This window comes from Grampus griseus (genome assembly GCF_964374135.1).
Source record: "Grampus griseus genome assembly, chromosome: 2".
In the NCBI taxonomy this organism is placed as follows: Eukaryota; Metazoa; Chordata; class Mammalia; order Artiodactyla; family Delphinidae; genus Grampus; species Grampus griseus.
In genome coordinates, this window is record NC_139018.1 from 34,895,320 (window position 1) to 34,918,437 (window position 23,118).

The 23,118-nt window shown below is 34.0% G+C and overlaps 1 protein-coding gene across 6 annotated transcripts in view; it reads right to left on the reverse strand.

Moving 5' to 3' along the window:
- GPHN (gephyrin) overlaps nt 1-23,118 on the reverse strand; it is a 627,058-nt gene that overhangs the window by 183,304 nt on the left and 420,636 nt on the right. For 5 of the 6 annotated variants that reach the window (XM_082648862.1, XM_082648860.1, XM_082648861.1 and 2 more), the window contains one exon: nt 28-70. In XM_082648862.1, the coding sequence (XP_082504988.1) occupies nt 28-70 (43 nt within the window). Of the gene's footprint in view, nt 1-27; nt 71-1,812; nt 1,876-23,118 lie in introns of all 6 variants that reach the window. The other variant, XM_082648864.1, reaches the window with a different exon arrangement.

Sequence of the window (23,118 nt, forward strand, 5' to 3'; positions counted from 1 at the left end):
GTCCATCTGAAATAATGATATACTCACTGGCTCTGAGAATGTTCTCCTTGCTGCTGCACCTGGACTGGACCTGCAGAGAGAGCATAAACTCAGTAATTTAGGGCTCATAACAGAGATAGCCAGATATGTATATTTAATGGGCAAACTCCTGAGGTCTAGGAGCAAAGGCTTTATGTATCTCACATATAAAAACATGTTAATAAAAATATGTTACACTTATTCCATATATTTTTAATTTTTCCTTTTCTTACTTAAAGAATGGACTGATTTCTAGAAAAAAAATTGGGGGCACAATATTGTACATAGGACAAGGGTAAAACTAATGGCATTTTTTAATTGATGTGTATTGGAAATTAGTATATGGGAAAAAATTCAAGTTACCACATATTCAGTTGTGAATTCAGATGCTTAATATTAAAGATACTGTGCTTATCTCTTGACTAAAACAATAATGCAATTCAAGTAATAAAGCTGTAATCAAATGTTCACTGGTAGTCATTTTTAGTTACATATGTTAATGAGGGGAAAAGAGAAATCTTCATATACAATATTTACATGTGAGTCTAATAACCTTTGTTATTTACTGATTATAATAATTGATTATAATTATAATATTAGTTATGAAAGATGTTTCAATTGGAAATCAATGAAATTGAAGTCATTTATTTGCCAGTTCTTAAGTGTGTATATAGTTATCAATCAGAAACTCATGCTGATTCAAATATTTCAGGTCAAAGTGGAACATTCTTTTACATGTTGCAAAACTGATGAATTCAAGGGCCATGCTGGATGGCATTGACACTTGTTGATTTCAGAGGCAACTGTATTGAAACTCCACACCTCTTCTTCCCACTCCCCAGCAGCTTGCCCCAAATGGTATACACAGCAAATTAATTTCTATCGCTTAACACAGTCTACTATTGTAATGAAACAAATTATGAAAGTAATGTTGCAACTTAGGGTGGGTAATGGTTGTCCTTCCCTGAAAAAAACAATTGTTAATGTTTAAAGAAACAACAACAATAAAAAAAATCACATACACACAAGACACACCAAAAAAAAAAAAAAAAAAGAGAGAGGAAATATAATTCCAGATGTTAAAGTTATTCTCTTTTGGCCCAGATTGTTTAATTAGTTTTAAATACACTAGAATGAAGAAGCTAATCTGTAAGATAATATTCTTATATTCTTTTCTCGAAGTTTTATTGGAGAACAATGCTGGACCAAATGGGAAAGAAATTAATGACTACTTAAAGAAAATAATACAGTAAGGAAGACACGAGAGCAAGGAAAAGAAAAAAAAGAGAGAGAGGTTTGAGGAGGGTAAATCTAGTAGACAGAAAAGAAAGTATGGTCTTATAGAAGGGGACAATATGTAAATGCAGAATGTTCTGCCATTTCTTATTGAAAATTCATACCAAGAGGGTAAGAATGACTAATGAACTTGCTGCAAAATAAACAAGCAAGTTGGCATACCATGGAATGAAAATAAGTGTTAACTATATCAGTACAGCCTTAAAGGAGAAAAGAAACAAACACTAATAGACAAATTAATAGACAAGCTTAATAAAGAGATAAACTACTTTTAAAAACGATTCAAAGAACACAGGAGATAGCCAAAAGAGTGAGAGAAAAATCTGGAGAGAGAAGGAAAAGAAAGGGGAAAATGTTGAAGGACAAAAACAGAATTCAAAGAAGTCAAATGGAAGTCAAGAAAGTCTTCAACAAGATGTAGAAACAGAAGGAGCCAAACCCATAGCGCAAAGCAACGTTTGCGAATGGAAAGCAGCTCCTTTGATCAGTAATAGTTACTCTTAAGTCGTATCCTCTATTCCTCCAGAGTTCATCTTTAAGCCCTTCCAATCTAGAGTGGAGCTAGTGTATGGACAGAAACAAGAGATTTACAATGAACAGAGCAGTTCAGATGAGTAGTTCAAATTGTCTCATCAAATGTTTCAACAGACTTATATAATGTCTAAATGGAAATGGAAGTGAAGTACTAGCTGGCTTTACCAAAGAAAGCGAACCAAATCAAAACCACAATAAAAAAAACACTCTCTCCCTTTCTTAGGTGGCCTAAAACTTAACAAAAAATTCATTCATAGCATTAATTTTTTTTAAGTAGTTTTTTTTTTTAATTTACTTTTTAATTTATTTTTGGCTGCGTTGGGTCTTTGTTGCTGTGTGAAGGTTTTTCTCTAGTTGCAGCAAGCAGGGGCTATTGTTCGTTGCGGTGTGCGGGCTTCTCATTGCAGTGGCTTCTCTTGTTGCAAAGCAGGGGCTCTAGGCACGCAGGCTTCAGTAGTTCTGGCACATGGGCTCAGTAGCTGTGGCTCACAGGCTCTAGAGCACAGACTCAGTAGTTGTGGCACATGGGCTTAGCCACTCTGCGGCATGTGGGATCTTGCCGGACCAGGGCTTGAACCCACATCCCCTGGATTGGCAGGCGGATTCTTAACCACTGAGCCACCAGGGAAGTCCCTCATAGCATGAATTTAATAAAGAAACCCAAGTCTTGCTTTGTGGCACATCAGTTTAGAACGATATATTTCAAACAGTTTTGAAGAGAAATTTGGATGATGAGAAAAATTCAATATTCTGAATCTGGGTTCAAAAATTGCCAACATCAGTATAACCAATGTCTTCTCATTCACATTACATTGGCTATTTGATCCAGATTTGAGGGAAATCACTTTTAAAAATCAATGATTAAATGAACTTCTTTACTGTAGTGATTTTGAGTATACATTAAAAAATTGAGAAAATTAATTTAAAACATTTTAATACTTATGTGTGCAGTGGATGCCCTTTTCTGTACCATGAAACTTGTCATCATTATAATACTGACTTAATTTAATAAAATCCCAATATGAAGACTTTGCCTAGCTCACAATGTAATGGGATTTACTTGAAAGAATAAAGTTGAGAAACAACTATTGTTCTCACAATATGGACTATAAAAAAGGTAACACAGGTCTGTTTCAAGTTTTATGATTTGCTGTTGTTTTTCTTTATCTTACCCAATTTGTCAGGGATTAAAAATGAAAAGTATGGTGTTGGATGATCTGTTACTTTATTCTACTGGATTATGTTATTTTACTAAGATAAATTTATAGTATTGACAATTAATTCCCCTTTCAACTGAAATCAAAGCTAAAATCATGTGTAGAAACAGTATATTAAAGTCAATGGAGGAAATAAAAAACACAAGAGACTTACTGAAAATGAAGGTATTCATTTACTAATCAAGACTGCTTTCAGACATCAAATAATTCATTTAATTCATTTCAACATGTGTTTACATGTATAATTTTTGCTGAAGATCACATTGTCCATTAAGACATCTTAAGCAATGAAACAGAAAACAAAAGGAGGGAGAGCACGTAATAAACGGTAAGGAAAAAAAGTGAAAATGCTTTAAACAAAGCTGAGAAAACTTTAACAAACAACCACAATCTTTAGATACAGTTAGAGAAGTGACTTACCTTATGCTTAGGTCTTAACAAGAATAGCACAGTGTTTAAAGTCAGCTCTTCATTATGGGAGGTACAATTGAAAGCCATAGGTTATAATAACACGAATTGCTACACAGAAATGAAGACTTTTTCAGCCCAACATGAAAAGCTAACTCTTATGGGAAAACATTTCAACTTATGTTTAATGCAACATGAAGAATATTTGAGGGTGTAAACATCAAAACACATGAATCTCACACCAATAAGAGAGAGACAGCCCAATCTCTCAGGAACACAGAAGATTTAATCTGTGACCGTAATCTGTGACACACAAGGGAAGGCACATCACTCTAACATTGAAAGATGCATGCATAATGTGTAAGCATCCACTGAAAGCCCCCACACCCAACCCCCATCCCACTTGTACACACAAAAGCCCACTAAGATACAGAGAAAGAATGTAGTGCCAAGCTGTTATGAAGAAAGCAGGACACAAGGAAGCACAGCAGTGGTCATGTGATTTGAGAGGTGTTCTTCCCTTAAACCATCCCATCACCATGCTTATTTTAAAGAAGCCAGGAAAATACCCCCTTCAATGCTGCAATAGCTACGAGCCCCCAGCTTGAAGCTAGTGTGTGGAATTTTGATCACCGTTCCCTGCGATGTCAGGGGCTCTCCAGTGGAAGCCAGATGTGTAACACCAGTTAGTGGGGTACAAATATGTGAATAACAAACATCTTTTCCCTTCTGCATTTCACAGAAGTGAGGGAGGAGAGAAACAAAATAAAACCCATGTCAAGAATAGGTTCATAACAATATAAAGATGTGTAAATATTAAAATGGAGATTACATTTGATTGCAGGTTAACACAACTCAGATTTCATAAAAACTGCCTCTATTTTGCTGCTCACTGGGTTAATTTGTATTCTTTTTCCTTGTAAAAATTTGGAATAAATCTATACAATATGGCTCATATTTAAAATTTCTGAGCAGTTGGTCAGATGGTGTCAAAGTCAAGAACAAAAGTCATCTTCTTTGATGGACATTATGAAAGCCCTCTCTATTTTTAACATGATTTTACTGGTTGGCAGTTACATTTTAAATTAAAAATTAAGCTTCTGTATATATGCTTACTTACATAATCCGAGAAACTCTATGTCAGTGGTTTGCTTTAAATTTTAATCTGTTTAAATTTTAAAAAGCAAATAACAAAAATGACTACCTATTTAGAAATTGTTAGTAAGCTCCCTATGTACTTTTCTTTACTGTTGATAAATCTTATTTTAACATGGGCTGTTCCAGTCAATAAGAGGGTTTTATCAGCTTATTAGGAAAAATGTCAACTTTGGATTCCTATTATTGATGACAGTAGTTAACTTTATCTGTTTTATATTTTGTATGAGATGGGTTTTGATTCATGTGTGGCATGCAATTTAGTTAGCAGATTTTTAATTGTTTAAAGATCATTTACTTATATTACCATTTTCTCTCCCTCATCCTATTCTTAGCAGGCCAGAATATCTTGATCTTTACTTTAGCATGTCTTTATTATTTTAGGCTCTGGACCCTGCTTTAATCTTACTTTCTTCATCGGTAAAATAAAGACTGTTACGGGCTCAAAGGAAATAATGTATGTATCAGTGATTTTAAGCTATAAAGACGGAAACAAATGTCAGTGGTTGTTATGATCAGTGGAGCCACTGACAGCTGTGAAACATTCTGAATTATACACACTCCTCATTATAACTTTCTCATCAGCTCAAAATGGAGGCAAGTTCTTATTTTTGATGGAAAGAAAAAATAGCCATGTACAGTTATATGTTTTTCTCAATAGGGATTGACCAAAACTTTTTGGAAACGTCATAGCCATATGGCCACATGTACTGGTAGGAATGAAAGCCATATAATCTAAGTCATGGAGCAAAGTCTGAACTAGCTCCTCTAGCATATTTCTTGTACTCCTGAGCTTTTAGACCTTAGACAAGCTATTTCCTCTTTCTAGAATACTCTGTTGCTTATTTTCTGATCCAAATACTACTTGTCCTTTAAGATACAGCTTAAATTGTATTTGGGGCAAAAAATATTCCCCAAGTTCCTCAACCAGAAATAATCTCTTCTTTCCCTGAACTCTTTTAACAGCCTTACTGAGAAACAATTTACATACTATAAAATTCACATATTTTAAGTACACATTTGATAGCTTTCAATAGATTTATATGGCTGTCCAACCATCACCACAATCTAGTTTTAGGGTATACCTAAATTCTTAAAGCCTCTTAACTGAACTTCTACTTTAAGAGTTCTCATAGTTACTCACATTTCAATTATTGATGTAGGTTCCCAAATATACTGTTTATTTTTGGAGGGAGAGGACCATGACTTTAATTCTCTTTATATTTCTAGCTAAGTCAAATATAGTGCTTTGTATAAACATTTGCCAAATCTCAATGTGTTTATTTTTGTAGTAATTATAGTTTTTTTCAATCTCAGCAGATTCAAATTTATTATTTATAGTATAAGTATGATCATAGCTATTCCTGTACTATCTTAAAATGTTTTTAATTTATTTGGATCAGGTAATATTAAGAGATATAATATGAAAAGTATGTGGATTATAGCAAAGAAATATCTGAATACCCTATAGAATGATTATAAGAATTTGGAAAACAAATTACTATTAATACTGCTTAAGGTTAATCAAATAGTGACATTTGGAGTCCAATAAAGGTTATTCTATACCATAGGTTTTAGGTCAGGTTAAGAAGATTTCTTTGAGAGAACAGAATGTCCTGTATCTCATAGGTCAGGTCACTTGAATGACAGAGATATTTGATGTATCATGGCCCTTTTGACTTTAATTTCTCTACCTTATTAAACTTATTTAAGAGTAATCTGTCTCTGAAAGAACAAACTTCACTGAATACCATTAACTCATAAAAGTAAAACTTAAGAGAATAGAGAAAAATGACCTCATTGGCATTTACTCAGATTACTTGCCTCTTTAGCCTACCTTGAAAGAGAAGGAAAGAAAGGATTGATTTAAACAACATTAAGCCAACAACTCTACAATCTTAGACTCTTAAATTCTATTTTTCTCTTCTCACTTCTTATTGCAAAAATGGAGACTTGGTCTAGAAAAGCTCCGTTCCATAGTTCTATTCATTCATCACTTTATCTGGATAAATTAGGATATAAGTATTTGGCTCATCTGAGCCCAATGACCACTTATTTGTGTTTAATTTGTGTTTATGATATCACAATACATATGTGACTGAACTCAGAGTTTTATTTATAACGTGAAAGGCAGCATGATAAAGGAATGTTCTTTGGAGTCCAGTGGTATGGTTTCTGATACTGGTTTTTCCTTTTCTGATCTTTAGAACCTTAGACGACATTCAACATCCTGGAGTTTTAATTTCCTTATCCATAAAATGAGGAAAATTAAGCAGGATAATATATGTAAAAACTATTGTAAATGAAAAAGAGCAATACAAATCTAAGTCATTATTATTATCCTTACGTACATTTTAAGTCACCTACATTTTATATAGGTAGAATCTGAGGCACAATGAGAATAAAGAATTTGCTCCAGATCATGCCATAAATCAGGGACAAACAGAAGACTATAATTGCCAATTTCTAGACTAAAGCTTCAAAAAAGGCTGAGTTAAGGTGTGAGGTTACCACTGCAAGGGTTAATCTAATTCTGTGTTGTATGATTTTAGTCAAGTTATCTCACTTCCATGGGACTTAGTTTCTTTATCTGCAAAATGAGGATGTTTTCGGGGGTTTCAACTGAGGTTGATGGACCCCTTGAGAGAACCTGTGGATAAAAATGAGGGGTCCATTTACTGTGATGGAGAAAAAAATTATCATTTTTATATTCACCAACCTAATTAAATTTTACTATTTTCTTTCATTATGAGCTTAGGTGACAAATTATAGTAATAACAGCAGAATCTATTGCTTCAAATTATTATGGATATTTAAAAATACTGTGTATGTTCATCAGGATTTCAAATTACAGTAGTCTAATGACTTGCTGCTAAATTTTGTTATTTGATGTGTTTTTAAAAAGGCAGTATTATTATATCATAATTTGTAATAGATATTTTGCTAATGATTTCAATTTAGTTTTTTTTGTAATCCTATGTATTTTATTTTATATATATTTAAAACATTTTTCTGAAAAAGAGTCTGTAGGCTTTGCCAGATTCCCAAATGGGTCTATGGGAGCAAATGTTAAAAAAAACTCTGAACTAGATAACTTTTAAGCTTCCTTTTATCTCTAGGATTTTGTTGCTGTAAGAAATCTTTAACACCTCCGTCTGCTGCCCTTTATGAAACCACATATAAAAGAAGCCCTTCTCTTTTTGAGAAAATTATATATTGGTCACTGAATTAAGCAACTGCCCATTTAATAGACAGACCATCTCAGAAACAAAAAAGATACATGGCTTTTAAAAAGTTATAAAGACCTCAGACTTAAAAAAAAAAATTCTGCTTTACTTGTTCTTTTCCAATTGGTTTAGATAATTAATTAAATGGAATAATCATTTAACTGTCATCACATTTCAAACTCTCTAACCAAAGGTGAACTTACATACGCACACACACACACACACACACACGTGTGTGTGTGGATAAATGTGTATCATTAATTAATATTCTTTGAACTCAGTCATACCTTGACCACAGGCAGAGAGCGACAATGCTGTTATCTAAGTATAACATAAATCTTTGTAGGCACACAGACAATATTTATAAGCAACATAATTTTACACATCTTTTCCAGAGGACCATTCTTAAATGTTTTCCCACCACCATCTGAATTACTACTGTCTTAAATTCCACTTAGCTTTCCTAAGTCCTAGGTAAATGTGAAGAATTTCTCTTTTTTCAGTATTAACCTCTTCTAAAAGAAGCTGAACTATGGCAGGTTACACAGCTGGTGAAGTGAATAATTACCATTAAAAATGAAAAGCCTAACATGGTGAGTTCCTTATTCTCAAAGAGAATACTATAATATGTAGAACATATCTAAGAATAGAACTGATCACACTATGACTCAAGGGAATATAATTTGAACATCAATCGTGAATATTCTTAATGTATTTCCTATTTAAAGCTTTAATTCTAAATTGAGTCACTCTCAATGACCTCCAAAAAATTTGAAAGTCCTAGGTTGGTCTTCCCTTGGTACCAACAATATTTGTGAGCTGATTTTTGTTCTGAGAATTTTAATGTTGATCATGATAAACATGAGGAAAATACAACTACCTAATTATATATATATGTATATATATATATAAATTATATATATAACAAACCTAAATAAAATTTTTTGACTAGTAGGGATTTTCAATTATTGATGACACAATTTCTCAATTTTCAGATGAATAACCGATTATTTTAAAGAGAAATTTATATCCATTCTAGAGATGAGAAAGCAAGGATTGTTACTGGCTTTAGATCACACAGTAAAGTTGTAACGGAACTCAGCCCTCTTGACTTCTAAATCCATTTCTCTGTACACTAGTAGATGACCTTATCTCTCTAACCTACCAATGGCAAGCACTGCATTCCTAATTAGACCTTGAACTTTCATTGACTTTTTGCTCCTGACTATTTCTCTTAGCAATGAAAACCATTAAGAATAAGTATGTGAATGCAGGAATGAAGAAAAAATGATATAATGGAAGGCAGTTTGGGGAGTAGCACTCTGAAGCCAAACTGGATTTCAATCTTGATTCTATCATTATTAGTTGTTGAAACTGGATAAGTCATAATCTCTCTGTGTCTTTGTTTTCTTATGTATAAAATGAGAAGAATACCAATAATTAACTTATAGGGTTGCTGTGAAGAAAATGAGATAATATACATAAAGTGTTTGCTTAGATGAATATCTGGCCCAGAGTGAACAGTGTATGAGTATTAACTAATACTGTGTTTGCTGTTGTTATCAATACTATTACCATTCTCTGTTTGGATGATACTCTAGATCTGTAATAAAGAATGATGTCTAATTTCTTTCATGATTTTGACAGCTCTCATAAATAAGATCAAGTAAGATTAGTTTAGATAAGTATTTGAATAGAAAGTTTAAAAAAAACGAGTATATCTTATGAAATAAAGCCTAATAGATACAGTCAATAATATAAAAACCTGAATTATTGAGCACTTGTAATTATTATCATTTTCTGACATTCTTAGAAGAAAATCACCTTCATTTTCATTAAATATGAGTTTTGAAATGCTGAGTTTTTAACTAGATTTAATATTCTCCTTGGCTTTCCTTGAGTGGTAGCAGAAATGTGCCTCTTTGGCATAAAGATTATTTTGAGAAAGAGCAGACATAAAAGAGGCTCTGAAAACAGAGTAGAAGTTACCCTTTTGTAAGGGAAATTTACACTTATGAAATAAATTTCCATTTATACTGGGGTCTCAGTCCTCTGGACTTGGAAGAACGATGACTCTTAAATCACAAGATAAATCTTGTCAATGGAGAAGGCACCAATTTAATCTATATAACAAACCTTATTCTTGTTTGCTGTGCTTTTCCTGGGAACCTCTCTGTAACTGGACTTACTGCCCCCACCTTTCATTTGTCTTTAGTTGAGGATGATATTTAAACTGGTAGTTTAGGCTATCTTAGGGAGTTACTCATCTTTTCCTGGTAGCTCCCAAGTAAACATGAGGTATACATGTTAACAAACTTTTGTTTTCCTCTCATTAATCTTTTATCACAGGTGTCTCAGCCAAGAACTCAGAAAGGTACATGAAAAATTATTTGCCTCCTCTACACATTCTTAAATGTCATGTCATACCACTTACTCATTAAAACAAAACAAAAAACCTACTATTTCTACTGAGTGTAATATACCACGTAAGAGTATGGCTGCATTGTTCTCCTTTCTAAATCAAAGGCTGTTGTATTGCAGTTGTTAAAAAACAAAATTCAAGTGAGAAAATTTGACGATCTACTTGACTTCTTTCAACATTCCATGAATCAAGCATCATCCCACCTAGTAATTAGTTAGGAGCTCTGAGAAGCTGTACAAAATGGAAGGTTTTTGAAGGCAGAAAGGCAGTAAGACAAGGAAGTCATAAACAAAAGAAAGAAATATTTTAGGCTAGGCTAACTTCCTTGAGGGTGGTGGAGGCGGGTGGGGGAAGGCAGGTGTCTATCAGGTGGATTGCCTCACCAGTGCTGGCCAGGAAACCCTAGATTGACTAGTTAAAGGTTACATTCCTGGGAGAGGCTGAAACTGCAATTAGGTTAAGTGTTAAGTCTTGGTTTGCTGATGTAGGGTTTAGCACAAGTGACTCCATTTTGGGCCTCTTGTTTCTTTTTAAACACAGTATTGGTTTAAAAAGTTGTGACTTTTATTTCTCTAAATGCTTAATTAGCATTCGTAAGGCACATGGAAGATGTATGAAGGCAAAGACATTTCTAAAACATATTAGTACGTAGCAATGATTTAGAAAATGTTTAGGCAGTTCCTGTGAGGCCTGGAGATATGAGCTAAGTTTTCTGAAGCCTTGTATTGCAGCCATGTGTGGTGTATATTATATTGTCAATCAAGTCTCTCATGACCTAACCAAGTAAACAGTTAACAGATATAGTTTGATATTATTGTTAGACTCCTGTTTATATTATACATATCCTTTCCATTTTCTCTGAATTCTCAAGTTTTGGATGTCTAGGCTTAATCAAAGGAAAGGCAGAAAAATCCACTGTCATTAAAACAGAACTTTTGGCTTACAGAGAAGGCATAACTATTAAAAGTTATTATTTTTTTTAAAAGACAAACTCATGACTCTCATACAAATATAAAATGAACATGTGTTAAAGATTTTGTCTAAAGTGTTAATTAATGAGAGAACCAGGAAGATGTTTTAATTGGTTCAAAAGAGAATCAAAAAAACACACATATATGGGCCATCAGGAATGTTGAAATGAATTTTCAGATTAATTGAGCAAAAATCAATTGTATTTCCAACTGGACACAATGTGCATTTCTATGGATTAGGATCATTTACATTACTATTCATATACTACAATTTAATCTTGTACAATAGCTCAGATGGTAAAAGAAGGAGATGACTCAGAAGGATGCCCTAGATAAGACAGCCAATAATCATTTTCATTTATTTCAAAGTCTTTCACAATTTTACCTGATAACTTTTTGACCTGGGAGTACCTATTAATAGAATTTATGTCTATTAATTGAGTTCTAGTTTTGTTTAGTTCAGTTGTAGATACTTCTTCCCCTAGTGTATAACTTTGCCTTATAAGATTATATGAAATACCTACTGTAGTCCCTTTTAAATGGACTTCAGTTTTTGTGTTGATTGTAATATTAAAATAAGTTTACTACATTGAAAAAATGGAATTTATATGAAATTTGCATTCTTTTTAAAATCTGACTTGAAAAATATAACTTCCAAGTCTTAATACACACACATTTTTGTAGTTTTCTTTTTCATCCAAGTTCAGTGAAAACTCAGTTTGAATATAAACCTTATCTTGTCAAGATTCAGTCATGAAAAATTCCAAAGGGAAGGAGAACCTTAATATTTATTAAATCGAGGTAGTCAGTGTATGGGTGTTTGTCAGCTATATTCTTTACTATATATTTGAAATATTTCATTAAAAAATGAGAACTGTAAAAAAAAAAGAAAAGTGGGGACTGATTTACCAAAGGACATTGACATGATGCTGTCCATACTCAAATCCTTTGGCTTAAGTTTCTTACATTTAGAATCTGGGATCATCTGGATACCCTTTTGCCCTCTTTATTCTAAAAATATCCAATGCCAATGATTTCAACCCAAATATTTTTCATCATTTTTTTTCTCTTTACTAAGTATACACTGTACTGAGAATGCTGTTAAATTGCAACCACTGTCCTTGATAGTTTCACCATTAGCCAGTTTACTCCCTCAACCCTTCTCAGGATTGCTTCAGGTAGCTTTGCTGTGCCTTGCATTGCTCAGTTGTTACATGAGGAATACAATCACAATCAACTCAAAACTCCACAGAAATGCATTCATCAGAGCTTTCCAACTCTTAAATCTCTTATTTACTAGCTGTTCTTAAAATTTTTCCACATAGGGAATTCTTAAATAATAATTCTTCCTTGTATACATGCTCCTTTATTGCTTATTTACTCTACTGTCTCTGTAGAACTCCCTACTTTCTCCTCTCTTTTCTTCAGCTCACCATCCATGTTATTTCTTTCTGTTAAATGTTAATAGCAATTAACAAGGGAGAGTTCATGGGTGATTTTTCCTCCCTCTTTGCTTATCTATATTCTTTACTGAACATGTGAAAAACAAGACAAAAGTCATTGAAAATGAAAGGAAAATAGAAACCGTCATAGAAAATGATAGACATTTGATTTTTTAAAAAATTCTAAAATTCAAACCTTTTAGTATAATATAGATTGACCATTATAATATTTGTTCAAGTCAGTCTCAGTCAATTCCTGATAGGTTTATTTTGAGCCATCAACACATACTTCCTCAGTCCTTCCTCTGCATACATATCTGCAATAAGATACTTAGGATTAGTTTAGAGTCTATAATCATAGAACAGCTGTGAAGCTAACTGGTTTTATAAATTGTAAACCTGGACTCATTAGCATTATGTTTTCACTCATCTAAGCTGAAAAAGGCACATAAATACTTTACAGTCTTTTCACAGGATCACTGTATTTTAGACTTAGAAATTTTACCTGTAGAGATGTTATATCTAATTCATTTATGCTAGTTTCATCCAGATTACCTCTCCTAGATTGCTGTGAACTAGTTGGCCTAGAATTGAGGCACAGTATATGGTTGGGTCACCATATTTAAACACTAGAGCAGGTATGTTCATCTCATTTTGTCCCTTTATAGCAAAATGAGATACACATATTCATTTTAACAACAATCATTAAGGTTCATACTCTAATTCTCAGTGGCTGAGATGGGTTTTCACTGAAAATGGAAAGGAAAACAAGAAACAGCTAGATAAAGGCAGGTAATTTCTATTCTAAAACACACACAAGGAAAGGGGAAAGCAGCACAGAAAAGAGTGAAGTGTAGGGAACTGCGTTAGGAAGGTGGATGAATGTAAATGAGGTAATAAATAAGGGAATGAGGATTCGTATGGATTATTCTCCTCTTCACACTTCTTACGTCAACCTTCAAAACACACAGCAGACCTTAACAACACCAATATCATCCCTGCTCTGAAACTGTCTTTTAAAATCAAAAGTCATAGCTTATAAAATTTAAAAAAGTGTGTGTGTAAGAAAAAAAATAGGTATTTTGAAACACATCATGACTAATCTTTTTTTTTTTTTTTTTTTTTGCTGCATGCGGGCCTCTCACTGTTGTGGCCTCTCCCGTTAAGGAGCACAGGCTCCGAACGCGCAGGATCAGCGGCCATGGCTCACGGGCCTAGCCGCTCCGCGGCATGTGGGATCTTCCTGGACCGGGGCACGAACCCGTGTCCCCTGCATCGGCAGGCGGACTCTCAACCACTGCGCCACCAGGGAAGCCCCATCATGACTAATCTTAAGAGCAGTAGCAAAATTTCTCTTTGTGGATGGGATATTTAAAAGGAAACCAAAGTGATTTCAAACACAACTTAAAACAATGACACAGTATGACTACATCCACCAGGATAAATGACTCAGTAAAGCAAAGTCCAAGTAGGTAACTCTAGCTGGAGAATATTTCAGACCAAAGCCTTGAAACAGAGGTCAGTTATGCTGAAAGACAGATAACTGCAAGTGAAAGGATAGTGATATAGGTGGACTGAAAGAGTGGTACCTAAATGAATGCTTCAGAAATGCTACTATCACTGACCTGTAATAGTGAGAATGGCTACAGAGATCCTTGCTATATGGTGGCAGTTAAGGTTGAACAAATAACCCAATATTATTTTGACTTGTCCTTTGAACTCCTGAACTGTGCTACATGGCTCTAAAACAGATGATCTGGGGAGATTACAGATAAACTTGTTATGTATAAAGGGAAATGAGCTAAAGGAGGCGATTTAGATGATTCTGAACTTCTGGTCATACAACATTTTTTGTTTGTTCAAACTTCATTAACCTACATATCAAGGTTGGAGTAATCGACAGTTGCATGGTTCAATTTCTGTACTTACATTTATTTGAGAACATCCTGATATAAATTAGGTAAAACTTAATAATTCATGCCCGGAAAAATTGTTTAGGAATATAAAGATTAAATGCCCAATTTCAGGACCATTCACTTGCTTCCCATCTTTTCAAGATCAAATTGTAATATGAAAGGAAAAAAGGAAGGTTTATTTCACTTGGAAAAATAGTGTCTAGTTTATTTTCTAGTAAAGAAAAAATGTATACATGAAACAAGACAAATGCTTAACGGAACTAATAAAGGGTGCAGATCACTTGATCATTAAACCAATGCTCCTAATTAAAATACTGAAGGCAATTATAAGGTTGCTTACAAAAACAGCTTGAAACTGTCATGGTATGAAGGAGTTAAGTCATGTTCAGTATATTTAATGCTGGATGATTAGGCTGTGAAATCTCGTGGCAAGATAATTAAAACCAGTCTCGTTTTCACCCAAACTACTTCAGACTCTTGAGCCAAATACTTGAGATTAAGAATTGACCCAACATTTCCTTATACAACCTCTTTCAGGTCTCAATGGCATCCTTTTATCTCTTTCCTACTCTCTCACTCATATGCATGCTCTGAAAGGATGCCTACCTCCTCAGATGAGAAGTACCAACGACTAATTTAGCAGCATCTGACTGCAAAAGATCATTTTTTCCTTCAGTTTCCACTTTTATTCCTGGGGAATTCCCTTCTCTGTCAAGCACTGTACAGGAGCTCATCGTTAATTACTGCAGCTTTAATACTAAATTCAAAGGGCTAGATTGCTACAGAAGTTTTCTTTCAGTGCAGATATACACAGCAGCGTTCTCAAAGAGCCATGCATTAGTTCATGCCATGCTTCTCAACAAGAACAGTCAGGCATGGCAGCCCAAACAGAATTGGATTTAATTGCTGTGTGCTGGGATAGCAGCAAGTTGCCAGAGAGGGAAAAAAAAAAAGCAGCAAGCCTGATTTTTATGACTGTAGGCAATACTGACTGCAGAATGGCAAGGACAAAATTTCAAAAATAGACCCTTCTTTTCTTATCCTAAGGCAGACTCAGAAATAGAACAAGGAAAATTGCTAATATAATTGAAAACTATGGCTATGAAAGTCCATATGAATCTGAATTCCATTCAGGGTTTCATAGAACATGAATCTAAAAATATCTTTAAGGTCTTTCTGAAATCACCTTGTTCTATAAGTTGTTCCTTATGCTCTGCAACTATTTAATATGGGAAAGTTAGAATAAGTGACCAATTTTTAAAATACTGAGGCAGAAAAGGGAATGAAAAACTAGGGCTTGTTTCCTTTTTCCATCTCTCCCTTTCTTCCCTTCCCCTTGCCCCCCACTTCTCTGTTTCTTTTTTTTTTTAATTTCTTATAATGCAAAACATTTGAGTACCAACATACCTACTTTTTCTCCCCACTCAATTCCAAGGGATATATGCCATTCTAGTTTTCCTATTCATAATACACATCGAGATGTGTTATATTAAAAATGTTATTTTATATAATAACATTACTATGTTTCATAACATAAGTCACATGGAAACTAAGTCAAAAGCACTTTAAAAGGTAGATTCATAAATGTTAATAAGCACATATATTTAAAAAGCTGTATGTGATTACAATTTATCATCCAATGCATTGATACTTATTCATGGATAAAAAAATATACCTCACTGAAAAACCAAACATGAATCTGGGTTCCTGAAATACTTACGCTGAAGAGAAGTAAGTGAATATGATAAATGTGCATACCTATGAAATACTCTGACATTATATACATGTAATTACACAAGCTGAACTTTTAAAAGCTAATGGAAAGAGTATTACCATACATTATCCATTTTTATTTCTAGCTTAGCCTACTGATGATGATAGGGTGCCTTGTGGAAAAACCCTCAACAGTTCTTTATAATTCCAAATTATGTAATTCTTGTTAAAAATGAGAATAAAATGAAAACTCTATCTTAATGAGAGAGGCTGTGAAAAGACAAAAGAATGCCATTAAAAAACTCTTGAATAATAGACATAGTACACATAGGATTAACAAGACTGTGAATATTATAGATTAATCTACTTTGGAGAATGATAGCTGCAATTGTAAAATAGGGTGTTACTAGATAACACAGGTAAGTGCCTAAAATACACGCAAAAGACTATCAGTATGATCACAACGGATTCCACAGGATTCAAAACATGCCCTTAAATTCAATTGAGTAGACTTAAAAAAACACATCAAATTCCTTTTCATAAACGATATCTCCTTTGCATATGCTATTCATCCTGACTTATAATGTTTACTGGAGTCCTCTGTCTTCCTATACCACTCAAATGTGTCAGATAGCTTAGCAGAGCACAGGAGAGCATTTAAGGGGTGAAAATTTGCCATAAGCAATGGAAATAAAATGTAATATCATGCTTTGCTTTTATTTCTCTTTTCCAAAGAGGTGCGTACTTGGCAAATAAATTAAATAAGACCTACCACCAATTTAGAATAAGTGACACCATCTCTGTGTGGCCTAAAGAAATATGGCATTTTTAAAGTTATAAAATAAGATCCCAAGAACTCAAAACTATTCTAGGAAAATCTACCCTATGCAAGTTCCTTTTTGGGACTTACTGATAACTTCATAAATTTCTGAGTAATTCCCCCATGACTATTTTGTAAACACAGGACCTCAAAATGATAATTTCCCTATGGATTTTTTTTGATGCTAACACTGAAGAGCTTTAATTTTCAAGCCAAAGGCATTTTTTTCTAGTAATATTTTCAAACACCATAGCCTGAATACATAGAATACGATTTAAAAAAAGACAATATTCCAATTTGTAAAATCCTTAAGTGAGGCCCCATATTTAATTTTTGCTATGTTCTCTATATACTTAATATGGTAATATCTACTCTGCAGTGTAGATGTTCAACAGACACTAGATGACTAATTGTGACCTACTGGTAGGGTCTGCAATAATCCTGGAAGCATAAACAATCAAGTAAAAATAACTATCGTATCAAATCCAATTTTTACATTAATTCAGGGCATCAAGATGCATTATAGACTTTCAAGCTCTAAGTATGTTTTTTATCTGCATTTGGCACTCTGACTGAACTTTCATGTAGAAAGCAAAATGGATACAGGATACTCAAAGTCCAGTTCCTTTAAAATTATACCATTAATATTTTAACAGGATTAAAAATCCTGTTTGCTACATTCATGATATATTAGTTTTCTCATGAACAGACCACGCAGTAGAAATCACCTCTTTTAATTCACAGTCATATGTTTGTTTTACTTTGCTCAGCTGGCTCAAAGACCTATATCTTGTTTACAAGATACTAAGGACACAGAAGGCATTTAATAAGTCAGAAAAATCAGCATTCACTAGAAAGAGGAATTAGAAAATAATAATACCATACTATAGAAAGCTTATTGAAACTTAACTATATAGGCATAACCCCTTCATATAAACATTCAATTTATAAATTCATTCAACAAACACGGACTGATGGCGCTGTGGAGAAGTCCTTGCCCCAAACTGCCAGTTTCCCTCCCGCTTTACCTTCCACTACCATGAGTATTTTAAAGAAGATGTTCTATCTGAGCTGTTGGAAGAAGAAAACAGAATGTAAGATCCTGTTGCCATTCAGAATTTGCCAGGGTAAAAATACTTTGGAGTAAGCTGGATTCTGTTAGAGGTTAAAAAGCATTTTCCCAAGAAATAATGTTACATATAGTACATAGATTCCTACATTAATCCATATATGTCTATTTGACCCTCAATTCAGTTAAACCGTAGCACCATTTCAGCTTATTAAGGGTTATATAAACTTTTGAGAACTAGCCTAGGAATCTGGTAACCAGTTATAAAGTTGTTTTCTTTGGAAACTGCTTTGCCCCACTTATAAGTTGGTGACTGTCTGTAGAGTATGGCATATAACGGAATTTAAGGATAATATAATGACGGGGTTCAGGATGTGCTACCCAAAAACATGGCATCTTGCATACTGAATAAAACTGAAGAAGTATGAGAAGATGGCGAAAGCAAGAAGGTCTCTTGTCCTTCCTCTGCCCTTCTCCCCTGAAAAAGGTCAAAACACCCTCAAACAAGAGGTGTCCTCCTTATACCCTGAGGAAAGGAGCATCGTTTTCTCCAAGACAAAAGGGCACCAAGAAGAATAAGAATGAACAGGTCTTACTAAGTTTCTTCTAGTTTACTACTCTAAGTTCATACTTTATGCCCCATCATATTTCTCTGTGACTGTCCCCTTTTCATCAAACCTAGCATAACAACACTCAGATTTAACTATTTCTTTGGGTCTTCATTTCCTTATGAAGACTCCCGTGTCATGTAAAACTTATATGAAATAAATTTGTATGCTTCCTCCTGTTAATCTTTGTCAGTTTAATTTTCAGACCCAACCAGGGACCCTAAGGGGGTCAAGAAAAACTTTTTCCTACCCTAAAATAATAATTATAATAAAAAGTGCTATTCTTTTTAGCCATAATCTTCAGTGAGGTGAGGTGTGTGCGTGTAAATAATCCAGCCACTAAATAGGAAAGTGATTTTGAAGAAATAGATAAGATAAAACCTGGAGAAGACAGTCAACTCATTGAATGAAAAAAGATATATCTCGTAGATATATGTTCATATATATCATCTTCAATACACTGGACAATGATTAGGAAAAAGAAGCAAGGCAGGAATGGCACAAGTGCTGACATTAACTTGTGTCAAGTTGACAGTGAAGCTAATAATATTTGATATTTTAGTCAGATTGTGGCTAACAACCATATGCAAAACACATTCTACTGTGTGACAAATGTAGCATATAATATGTCTGACAGAGTTAGTTCAAACTAAAAATAACTTTACCTTTAGGCCTTTAGTATAACAACCAGTATTGATAATAATAATAATTATTATTTATTGAGTACTTATTCATATCAGGCACTGCACCAAGCAGTCTTTAGCAATTCAATCCTTAAAGTGGTATCATGTCCATTTTATAGAAATATGAAGTGCAGACAAGTTAACTTAATCAAGTTTACAATCAAGTGCTTAATATTACAAAGCTAGTAAGAGGCAGGGCTGGGTTTCAAATCTAGGGCTGGGATTGAAATCTAGCCCAATCTCAGATTTTTAAGCACTGTGAGACAACCAATAAAACATTCATTACCGCCAAAGCATGAACATCTTTGGAATATGTTAAGAGGCTGGTTAAAGTTCTTGATTCTTTCAGAAAATTAAAAAGCTTATTTTAAAAAACTCTCAAATAAAAACACGGCCTCATACTCTCAACTCTTAAATTCACACACTAAGCATGAAGCTATTTAGAGATTTTAGTATCCAAAGAATAAGGCAACAGGGAGAATTCCCAAAGAAGAAATATTAAGTACGGTTTTAAATAACAAATGGCTTCAGGAAGCACTGAACTACTTAAAAAGCAAAGAAAGAATTACTATATTTTTTTCAATTCTGGGAGAGAATTAAGCCCTGATGCATTATACATCCATTGTATATAATGAATTAACTTCTCTTTTATGAATCTAGAATGGCACCATCTTCACAGGAGCTTTAGAAAACAGCCACACAAGTCACTTCTTGTACTGTGGTTTAGATGAGGAACTCTGGCTAAGAGAGGAAGTGCTTTTCAAAGGGGAAAAATAAGGTGACTAGAGAAAACTGATAATTCTATTTGCTGAAGTCCAAGCTATATATTCCATTGTATCCAAATGCATATTTCTGTAAACAAGTAAAAGAAAATTTACATTGCTAGTAGTCAAGAAGATATTTATCAAAATCTTTAAGAATTAGAACAGGATTGGTGGTAAACCAAACCTGTCTGTAAATCTATGGGTATGAACCACATGAGGGTATGGTCATGAACTGCTCAGAATTCATTAAACCTCTGTAATTTACAGGAAGCTGTGCAAGCATGCATTGGTATTACCTCCTATACAGAAGTGACAATTGGGTTAAGAAAGAAAAAGAAAAATGGAGACACAATGCTGGCCTGTGGTGCATAAGGGCACATGAAGGAAAAGAATGATGGGCATGAGCCCAATGGGGAGTAAAAATCACTTTGGTGTAAATTTCCCTCACTATTGGTTACAGAGTACAAAAGCCACTGGAAATTTATATTTTGAGCCTTCTTTTGACTTAAATTGCCTGTCAGTACTCCCTTTGTGTCTTAGTAATAGATGAAGAAGCTTTAATCAGAGGCCTATATACAACTTACTTATCAATCAATAACATTAGATTCTGACTACAATTTTGTTGAAAGCTAACTAAGAAATACTTACTGACTTAACAATAAACCTCAGCTTTCTATTATTATTTTTTTGCTTGTGTACCAATTCTGATTCCCATATGAATTCCCATCTGAATTTACGAGAGTATGATTTTTCATAGACTTTTAGTTCCCAGTGGTTTTCAAACAGGATGTCAAGGAGACTGACTGCGGTCACAGAGAACAAAGCTGCATTGCTCTATGTAAACTTCAAGTTTCAATAATAGGGCAAGAAAGTCAATTCTACTGTTTGAGACTCTTCCCTCCTGTTACATCCAAGGTCAACAAGGAATTAAAGTTGTAGAGACTGGGATGACTGTTTGATACTGTTTGAGCCACAATGAAGAAAAATTGGGCCAGCTACCCCTGTTATTTATTTAAAAGTGGAATATTAGAGTAGACTGTAGGAACAGTCAGGCAGTGTAGAATTAAAATGTTTTAGAAACATTGACCTAGATTAATATATGCTTCAGGGAATTAGAAAAATGCATACAAATCTTAGGGACATTTGATACATATATAATGGGATATTTGAGACTGGGTTGTAACTCATGATTTGGGTAATGTGTGTTTATTAAATGGTTACTGTGTGCTAGATGGGGTAAAGAAGGTAAATCAATGCCTTTACCCAACCAAGTTTCATAGTCTAATAACAAAGTGAATATTATTATAGATATAGCAATTAAGGCATAATTAATGTCATTCATTCAACTTACACTTGCTATCTGTTGTCTGCCCCATACTAATCTGGCCTGTGAATTACAGGTTAAAAAGAAAGCAGCCTCTGGTCTCCAGAAGTTCACAATTCATTACAGAAAGACAAGTAAAACATACAATTACAATACACCATGATAAGTAGTATAATAGAATTTAGTACAAACTGCTATGGGGATATGTAAGAGATGCTCCTAACTCAGATGGGGGGGGGATGGGGGAAGGTTATCAGGAAAGGTTTCCTGGAGCTGGGATATATGAGCACAGTTTTAAGGGACAATTATAATTTGGGTGAAGAAAAGATGGGAAAGTCAGAGAAAAAGGCTAGTGCAATTCACAGATTTGAGAGATCATGGCAACTGGGAAATGGCAAAAAGCATGGCTGAAACTAGTTTTAACCATGATAGGGAGTGGTAAGAGGAGTAGTTGATGATGTAGGTAGGGACCAATTCCTACAGGTTGTGGAGAGCCACTGAAAATATTTTAAATAGTGGAATGACAATGATTACATTAACATTTTAAAAAGTTCATTCCGGTAAGCATGTGAAGATGGATTAGAGATATTTATGGAATAAATTATGAGGGTAGAGGAACTAGTCTGGATATTAATCTAGTAATCCAGATGAAAAATCCAACTAAATAATTGAACGAGGTTCTGGAGAGAAGGGCATAGATTCTAGAGATACAAAAGAGGCAGAATCTTTAAGGCTCAGGTCTGATTGGTTAGAAGGGATATAACTCCCAGGTTTCTAGTCTGCGTGATTGGGCAGTGTCATATACTGAAATAGTGGATGAAGGTACAAATTTGGGGGTTGAGTTATGTACAAGGTGCTTATAACTCTGGAGAGAGATCTGGGCTGTAAATAGGAGTTGATGTCAAGGTAGTTACTATATAGTGATGTAATATTAATATATGTGAAGCTCCTAGAATGATCCCTGACCAAAGTAAGCGCTATACCGTAAGTAGAATAATAATGATGATGGATGGTGATGATCATAATAATAAAAATGGTTGATTATGAGATAACTCAGAAGTATACAGAGCATCATAGAACTTTTTGTGATAATGAAAATGTTTTATGTCTATACTTTAAAATATGGTAGCAAATAGCCACATGTGACTACTGAGCACTTCAAATGTGGCTGTTGCAATTGAGAAAATTTTAAATTTTATTTAATTTTAATGAATTTAAATTTAAAAGTCATATGGAGCTGCTGGTTATTGTTTTGGACAGTGTAGATATGTAGTGAGAAATGAAATCAAGAGAATTTGGGAATTAATCAAGTTGATCATCAACATGTAAGGAATAGCAGAAAAACAGTCAAATAGGCAAAAGGAAAAACAATATAGGGTAATACGGTTTAGAGGCACAATTGAAATTCCCTTGATAGGATTATTAGGATGAATGGGAGTTGGTAGAGGAAGCTTTCTGGAGGAGTATGGACTGGAGCTATGAAGTGGAGGAGGGCATTTCAGGGAGACAGGCTAGCACACATAACGGCCAA